Source organism: Centruroides sculpturatus, unplaced genomic scaffold, assembly GCF_000671375.1.
Source record: "Centruroides sculpturatus isolate CEXI.00-Female unplaced genomic scaffold, Cexi_2.0 scaffold20, whole genome shotgun sequence".
NCBI lineage: Eukaryota > Metazoa > Arthropoda > Arachnida > Scorpiones > Buthidae > Centruroides > Centruroides sculpturatus.
This window is the reverse complement of record NW_019384333.1, coordinates 731,326-740,985: the sequence shown is the minus strand read 5'-3', so window position 1 is coordinate 740,985 and position 9,660 is coordinate 731,326. Positions and strand designations below refer to the sequence as shown.

Genomic DNA, 9,660 nt, shown 5'->3' with positions numbered 1-9,660 from the left:
CTCGAAAACTCGGCCTAATGTGGACCGAAGGGTGGCCGAGTTTGTGAAAATGCCGGGTTATCGGGAATGGGGTTAAAAAAAATAAGTATGAGTGTTTCCTCAGAAAATACTGTACTGTACTTGTATGTATTGTTTACTTGAGAATACAACAGAGAATAAACTGCCCAAATACCCTTAAACAAAGGAAAAGTATGTCCTTTATGAAGGCATAGAGCCTTTACTACATGAAAATGAAAATTAATGAATACACTGTGTACAGTAATTTACCTGATAAGACAGACCTCAGAAAAATACTTTATGAGGCATAAAGCTATCTATAATGAAAATTAATTAATCTAAGGATTTTTTTGCCCTGCCAGGGTGTGGCCGAGTTATCCGGACTGCCGGGTTATCGAGTGCCGAGTTTTCGAGACTCTACTGTACTTGCTTAATTGAATATTCAGCTCAAACTGGACATCATAAAAATTTATACCCAAATTTTCAATATTTGTTTTATTTACTATAAATTTTTCATGCAGAATCATATCTATCACAGTTTTGACTTTGCCTAGAATTCATGCAAATTTCATTACATCAAAATAACTTAATTTCAATGCTTTATCAGAGAACATAAGAGATAAAATGCTCACTAAATCCTGAATAAATTCAAACCTTTTGATTCATTGGGGGAATCTTAGAATATTATGTCTTGTTAACATTTCTTCTAACAAATTTTTATGAAATTAACATTCTAAAATTTCCTGTGATGTCAAAGTCTACCATACTGTTAACAAACTACAGTAAAACTTGCTTAAGTGGGAAGAATTCTTTATAACACAGTGATTTTCTCTGTTAAAAAAAACAACCTGTTCAAAATGGAAACCTGCCAACCAGGAAAAAATATTCAGCACCACAAGTCTGGTTTACACAGGTTTTACTGTATATGAATTTCATTCTGGTTCCCATTTAAAGGGGAATCGTCGATTGAATTCTGTTTAAAAGAAAAATTCAACAGATTCAATGCAACTGGAAAAGTATCGTATACAGCACTAACACTGTAAAAATATTTTTTCAATAAAAACAATTTAAAACTTAAGTTATATGAGGATATGTAAATATAATTTATTTAAGTTATAATCTCATAATTCACTGTTTAATATTTCAGTCTACCCATTTCATGACAATTTTGTTTTTAGACTAATGTATATAAACATATTTAAGTTAATTAAAGCCAGAAAAATTCTCTCACATCATGGTTTTTAGTGGATAGAGTCAAGCTATTCAGACTTAAGTACTCTCTTTTATCGAAAAATACCATTGACTGCAGATAGCCACCAGAGTTGGATCCACAGGAAACACCTTCGGCATTACATGCGAAACTTTAGTGTATTCTTAAAATAGAATGCAAGAAAGATCACATATTGCAGTTATTAGACTATATAAGATAGAAGGTATATTATAATAGAAAATTCTTACCTGTAGCAAAAAAACTGTAATGTTAACAAAATTGCATAATGTGAAGTACGACCAATTTCTTTCAGTCAGAAATTTTAAAGCATTTTGAAATTGTAAAGTTAAATTATGATTACTTCCTTCGCTAGTCAATATCATTTAATTCTTCCATCAAATTGCTTCTGTTGCACACTACATCCAGGATAAATAATTTTTTTCAATATTTTCTAGCATTTCTAATTCATCTGTACTAGGCTTATTTCTTACAACACTTTAAAGAAAGAATTTGTTGCAATGTGAGAGCTAACAAATTAAACCGCCTACTAAATGGTAGAAAGGTTAATTTTGTTAGCTCCAAATGCTATAACTTGTACAGTAGTTGGAGCAATAAATTCTCTGGGTTTAACTTGAAAACAAGTAAATCTGCATATTAAATGCATTGGTGTAAACAGCCATTAATAATTTTTAGTGATGGCTTATTTGTTAAGATCACTAAATGATTCCTTTTTTTGGTAAGTTTTAATCTCAAAATAAAGAAAAAATTGGCCCCTCTAAAATTTTTAAGAAAGCCCAAGAGGCTTTTGTAACTTTTTTCTTAATGTAGAATTAAAATTTCACACTAAAAACTGATTTTTAATGATAAGGACACATAGGAACATGGAAACACTGCACTAGACAGGCAATTTCATGTTCTGTAAAAAAAAACAATAGTTAATTTAAGAAAGTTATATAGATGACGTCAATTTGTTTCCAAGGTGGACAATTGGTAGCAGTTTGTTTTTAAGCATTATTATTTAAAATAAATTATGTACACTAGAACTCTGTTTACATTAAGTAATCATAGTTTTTCTTATAGTTATTATCTTTGGGTGAATAGGCATTTTCGTGCAGTCTTTTTTGTTCTTATCGACCTTGAAATTTGGCCAATAAAACTTAATTTTTATCAATTTAAAGTAATCAATTCTTGTTATAGCAAGTGTGCAATAGATGCATTTTTAAACATCACTGTTTCCACGATGATGACAATGCTCGTCGTAGCTCTGTTGGCCGGCCTCGTATTTAATAGGGTGGCCAGACGTCTGGCTTTTGAGTGTTCTGTCCTCCATCCGGCGGCATCTCGAGCCGGACATTAATTTGTCCTCCTTTTTGGGGTTCGCCTAAAAATAATAATAATACAGTATTTCAAAAAGTAAGAATTTTTATTTTTATGAAATTAATAAAAAATTAAAATTGAATCTGAGTTTTAAAAGAGAACAAACTGTAAGAAATGTAGTGAAGGGTAACTGTTCTAGGGAAAGATTTCCTGCCAAAATCCCACCTCATGAGAAACTGTTTTAAGATTTGTTGGTCATTTATGCCAGATAATCACTATACTTAAAATGAAACTTCCAATGTTATAAAGTGAAAACTTCATAACATTGGAAGTCTAGGTGTGAAGATAGTTTGTGCCTCAAATACCTCAACCTGATGAGAAATTCTCTTGTGGAGCTGCATGCACATAAACAGTGTATTAACATTGTACTCAATATCTTTTTCAAAATGCCCAACCTAATGTTTAAAAATGTACAAATGATAACATATATTCAGGTTTAAGACATTTAAAGACAGATTGCTTAAATTGCTGATATTCTTTCTTCAACTATACAGTAGCCATTGTTAGAAAGTGCTGTTACTTGTTACAATACAGTATTTGTTAAAGTTTTCCACATTACACGTGTGAATGATGTCCTTATAGCATTAAACATTTAGGTTAAAGGTTTATACAAATTTGAATGATTTATTTATGAAAACCATTCAACTGAACTCTTAATTTTCTCCTGTATGTCTGCTTACTGACATAACTCAGTGGATTTTTTTCTTCTGTAGTTATGAAGAAAGACTTAATACCTGTGATCTTTTATTACTAGAACATAATATCTGTTCAAAGAATTGAACAGGCATCAAATGATTGAAAGCACTAGTAATTTTTTTTACTCTATTTATTAAATTAATAATTATGTACAGTCAAAAAATAACTTGATACGGGACTCCATTTATACATAAGTCAGAAACCATAGGAGTCATGTTGATCTTTGTTTATTTTTTTATAGGTAAAGCATGGTGCTGAGTAGAGGAACAAATTTATTTTTATGGTGGGGACAGTAACAGTGTTAAGAAAATTTTTCATTCTGGAGAGAGCAGAGGTAGGATGGAGCATTGTTTTGGGTGGGTGGGTGTTATATGCATTTTATCATCGAAAAACCCATTTTAAGAAATCAGTGTATTTAACAAGAACATGTATTTACTTGGCAAATAATTCACATTTATAGAAACCCTCCAATAATAGTCAATAGGCTAAAGGTAGACTAAAATAAATTATTCCAGGGTGGATGAAATATTAGGCTGTGCTGGCATCCAACTTTGCCCCACCATAGCATAGGGACCTGCAGTCAGTAAGAAAGTTTATCAGGCTCCATGCAGATTGTCATGTGTGATTGGTGGGAAGTCTGGATGCAGCCTATTAATTAAACTCTTTGGCAACTTCTCATCATTTGCAGGTCTCCTATTAAAATAACTAATTCATTCTGACACCTTGCCATATCTATAAAAGAATTAACTCAACTCCAATCAATCCAGACTTATGGAATACCTTTATATATCAAACATTTTACTTTCAGACCATAGGCAACAAATTTTCAATGATCAACAACCAACATCAAGCAGGATAGACTATAATGTAGAAATTCTGATTTTGACTCATTTATAGTGTTTTTTGTAATACTGTCTTTAAACAACTATCTCTAATTAAAGTAAGAGCAATTTATAAATCTGTAATATGAGCAAATATTAAAAATTCTTATTTACCTGATGATAACTATACCTATTATAACCAGAATTTCAGTTTTGTAAATCTATTTTAATTTATATGTTTAGGGACATGCTAATCATCATAATAATAATAGTTTCTTCTCTGAGGGATGTGACTTCAAATTATTTCTTTTTGCATTATATAGACGTGGTTATTAGAATTAGAGTGGAAACTTATAACTAAATCTGTTGATTTTAGCACCATGAAATTAGATCACATTTCTGTAACATTATTAGACTGAGTAAATTACTTTACCTTCAAATACAGTATTTATTGCTTAAGTGCAGTGCTCAGCATACCCAAACTACAAAAGTTTCTGGATTATCTACAAGACCCCTGGCCCCATAGTTTCTACTATATAGGATTGTTTATTGTATCAAATATTTTTTTGTCTATTTTATTTGGAATTGAATATAGCAAGATACTTCAGAGTATATGCAGTAAATGATGCTTAACTGTATCGAATATAAATTAAGATAGTGAACTAATTGTTGTGAAACTTTATAGATTGTAAAATCATTGACACACTATTTTTATTTACATTTACTTTGTTCTGTGGGCACTAAGAGGATCTTTTTATCAAACCAATTATGGGTTTGGCCAGGTCCACAATGGGACTAGACATATTCGACACACCCTCCAAAATTCTGAGGTTTCTTGAGCTGTCTGAATTTGATCCTGGGTTTTCCAGAGTGGTAGGCTGCCATCCTAGCTGCTCAGCCATCAATTTGGAAGATCCAACAGATTTAACTCATTTAATTAGGTATTCTAGATCCTATATGGGAAGGAGATTGTTTTATTTTGTAGCAATTTCTTTTCTAGAACAGTTCAATTGTTTATAAACTGATTATCAGAGGGAGATAATTATGTTACTAGCCCATTTACATTACGTAAATGATTTTCATTCCTATAATCAGGATGTATATTAACTCAAGCACAGTTTGATTGTCATATCACAAATGCTAATTCAAAATTAACTTATATGTACAATTTTCACATGAATTTAAAATATTAAGTGGACAATCATAAAAATCGTGAGACCATATAATTTCTGGAAAATTGCAACAGTGTTTGCTATAATGATTAGTTTTTAACTATATAATATCCCTGAAGTAAAATAAATAAAATAAGAAAACTATAAAAATTGTCAATTCAAAAACTTTATTTGTTTATGAAAACTCATTTCAAAACAAATTATTCCCAACCGTCTGCGGCGGCTGCACCCCAATCGCTACTGGCTGGTTGATTGGCCCAGTCGGACGGTGTCTCTTGTACCGACCAATCTTCTCCTGGAGGGAAGTTTGTAACAGGAGCTGGGGCTGGAGCGGCAGGTTCGGTAGACCACTGTAAAGAAAACGTCAAATTTAATCTACAGTTCAAATTGATTTAATTGCTGACTATATAAATTAGAGACCAGGTACATAAAAATTAAAGCTCAAAGGGCTGCAAACAGTTTAGTTTACATAGCATGACTTCATGCCCAACTGAACAGCTACATTCCTAGAGTATTATCTTACACAACTTAAAACACTACTTTTTTTTTATAATTAATACTTATGAACAACTCACATCAGTTACTTCTGCTGGTTGTGGAGCAACATCTGCAGCACCCCACTGGTCTGAAAATTCTGAAGGATCTTTAAATGGTTTTATATCGGCCTGTACTTGAGCCTGTTCCTCCTTTTCGGCCTAAGAAAACATGAAAAATGTTAAGCTTTATATTATTAAACATGATCAATTTTATTGACAATACTCACTTCTTCGGGATCACGGTAAAAGTATAAATCCACCATGACATCCCATTTGGTCTCATAGCTCACAGTTCCTCTTAGTCTCAATACTTGTCTAGCAAGCATCCACCACATTAAACCAATTGAGTGTATACCCTAAAAAATGAAAAATGTTGATAAATCATGTCTAGAAACAGTGTCTAACATCAATAATGAAGTACTAACCTTGGTGTTGCATGGTATGGCAATATCTACGTATCTAAGTGGAGAATCTGTGTTACAGAATGCAATGACTGGAATATTGACATAAGATGCTTCAGTCAAAGGCTGATGATCTATGCGAGGATCGGTTACTACGAGAAGCCTAGGTTCTCTAAATGCAGCCTGAATCTGATTGGTAAATGTTCCTGGAGTGAAACGGCCAGCAATAGGAGTGGCTCCAGTTGCAGCGGCAAATTTCAATACGGCGCGCTGACCGTACGGTCGAGCGGAAATAACACAGACGTCTGCGGGATTTTCAATGGCCACAATTGCCCGAGCAGCCAACAATAGTTTTTCCCAAGTTTTCTTCAAATTAATCAAATAAACACCTAACAAAGGAGAAAATTAGTATAAAAAGATTTAAAAAAAAAAAAAAAAACCATTATTACAAGACTGGAAATTTACCATCTGCTCTTCTTTTGAACACATACTGTTCCATTTGAAAATCGAGATTATTTGACCCAATATGGGTACTTGATGCCAAAAATTTCGAAACATCATCGTCTTTAAGTGAAAGCACGCCTAAACCTCCTGACATCCTTCGTTGTCAAAGTGTAACGACAGCAACCTAACATGAGAGAAAAAACTATTAATTATAAAATTGTGCACCCACAAGATGAAAAATAACTAAACAAAATACATTTGGTGTTAAACAGAGACTACATCAATGGTTAAATATTTAATTGTGTTTGGTACTGCCATGTTCTGTTGCATATGTCAGTACAAATATCAGTTCTTAAAATAAGTTTAAATCTACAAAAAAAATCAAAGAAACTAAATTGTCTTCTTTTCAAGGCCGCTATTTTCTGATGATTGGATGTGGCGGAAAGAAGACAATTTAGTTTTTTTTTTATTTTTTTTGAAAAATACCATCAGTCATTTTAATTAAAAAGTTTAAAACTGTCAATCAAATATTTTATCACAAAATCTTGGGAGATTGATAATCACTGTAAACATTTGAATTCGATGAAAATGTAGTCTCCCATATAAAAACAGAATTCTGTAGAAATACATTTCCTATTAATACTGCATCAGTTTCTCTACAAGAGAAACTAGATAAAATTTTATCTTATTTATCATGTGATAAAGAACTATTTTTTTCAGGTATTAAATAAAATGCCTTAAGTTAATAATTAAAGATGAATGGATGAGTAAAGGCATCAGCTTTGCCACCCTGGGTTCATGTCTGGGCCAGGATCCTCAAGAGAGACCAATAACTAAAATTACATACAATATAAAACTTTGATATAGATGACTGAGATGGTTGAGGCATAAGCTTAGCCTGCATTCATACCACTGACAGTGACCACAAATCCTAAATGACAACAGTGTGTCTTTCATCACATTCAATCATTGCCAAAGCGTTCACATTGTTTGTTAATTTTTGTATTAGAGCATGTACAATTTACATTAGGCTTAGCATTATTCCATGGCTTTCTGCACTTTTAGACCAGACTTATCTGTTTTAAAATTGTATATGCAGAATAAAATGTTAATTTTTAGACGTCAGCAACAGAATTTATCACTTTTGTCAAGGAAAATATCAAAGGCAAATCAGCCATTCATATTGAGGAGGAAAAAAAAGTGGGCCATATCCATGCTTTGGTCCAGGAATTACAACTAGAAGACAAAGGATTTTTAAAATTATTTTCATACTTCTCCAAATACTTTCAACCATTTAAGCCTCATAGGCCTCTTTCTTCAACATAATATTAGCAGTCCCTCCATTTGGTAAGATTCAAGCTCCAAATGAGGGGTTTTCTACTCCCCCTGTATGAGCAGAAAAGTCAAAGGAACCATACCTGTACATGCAACCCTTTACAGGATATTTGCCTGCAAAAGTCAGTTTTTAATACAGTCGACCCCCCCTATAACACTGTTGATTTTTCCGTTTTATATGAATTCCATGTTGTATGAGTCACTTAGATTTTACAAATACGTGTGCCGAGCTGTGAACAGCTCATGTATTTGTATTAGTACACTGCTTATTCTCCATGCACCATGTTGTCATCAAGGCTCACCACGCTCTGAATGTAGTCGCACACTTTGGTGCCCACTATTGCTTGAACCTCAGCACCCAAGTGGGGGCAAGCCCCACATCCCCTAAAACTATATAACATCAAGTGAGCTACTCAAAGCCAGCAGTCACATGGGATAAACCAGTGTTTCCCAACGTGGGGCTCACACCCCACAGGGGGCAATTTGAAAATGGACTCACCCAGAGTTTAAGTTAAGCCACTGTATATGTTAGGGAGGCATAAGAATTTTAGAAAGGCTTAGGTGGGCATAGCACAAAAAAGGTTGGGAAACACTGGGCTAAATAGTTAAACACAATGTGCCTCGCTCTGCTATGACTAATCTCTCACAACCCAATTTTGGGGAGTTGTGTCTTGCAAAGGGTCGCTTGTAGAGGTATCATCTTTTGACTTTTTCGCTCCTGTAGGTATGCTCCACAGCTCTGATAAGGTCCCAAATGTCTTATTCAGAGTTTGAATTGCCCTCTGTTTTGTTCAAAGAATCGTGGGAAGTTCACTTTGATCAGCCGATACCATTACGACAATGACAAGTGTCGAATCTCGGCTAACTTTCAAACAACAAAAGACAACAATAAAAGCATCGGTCATTGTCGCCGGCAGTGTGAATGGAGTCTTACTACTCGATATGACCCCCAGCATCTCCAGGAAATTTTCACAAGCAGTCTGTTCTGGATATGTCGGGATCCATTCCCTACCACCCAACCGCTCATTGTGGAGCCTGGCCAAACCCGCACAATGGATTCCTATCAATAAAAGGGGAGGGCACCAAAAAACTCTTGGTCTGACCCCAATTACATCTTTACAAATTCATAAAAATGTACAGACTATAATAATAATAATAATAATAAAATCATCAAAATATTTTAATTAATAATTTTCCTCAAACAGTAAAAATAATTTGAAGATTTTCATTTTAAACGCCAACTTTCTTTTAGCATTTTGCTATAACATAACATAACATTAATAAGTTATAAATTTTATAGGACAAAAGCGACCACGTGGACGTTAGGCTTAAAGTACGTATGGTGAATTTTGTCGTTCTTCAGACATTTTTAAGAAATTACCTTATATTTATAATCTGAAATCACAGAAAAAGTAATATTAATAAGAAAACAACTCATAATTTATCCGAAAATAACGCATTAAATCACTTCATAGTTCCAAATCATTAACTTACGGTAAATAAGATGCCGCGAGAAGGTTCACCTCCCAGAAAATGGACGGAAGACGATGCGAACGAGATTAACCATTCGTGGCACGAGGAAAAATAACTTAAAACGCATAAAATCGTTAAAATAATAAAAAATTAATACAAAAGTACGCAAAATTTAAAATAATAAACATCAAAATCGAT

General features: G+C 33.3%; 1 protein-coding gene across 1 annotated transcript; it reads right to left on the bottom strand.

Annotated features, from left to right (window-relative positions):
• Positions 1-2,026: 2,026 nt before the first annotated feature.
• On the bottom strand, positions 2,027-9,561 carry LOC111630871 (40S ribosomal protein SA-like). Its single transcript, XM_023375034.1, has 7 exons — positions 9,484-9,561; positions 6,676-6,838; positions 6,235-6,599; positions 6,037-6,165; positions 5,849-5,968; positions 5,485-5,623; positions 2,027-2,588 (listed from the first exon to the last, which is right to left on the bottom strand). The coding sequence occupies exons 2-7, from the start codon at positions 6,806-6,808 to the stop codon at positions 2,491-2,493; spliced, it is 984 nt and encodes a 327-aa protein (XP_023230802.1). The 5' UTR covers positions 6,809-6,838; positions 9,484-9,561; the 3' UTR covers positions 2,027-2,490.
• Between the last annotated feature and the right edge of the window lie 99 nt (positions 9,562-9,660).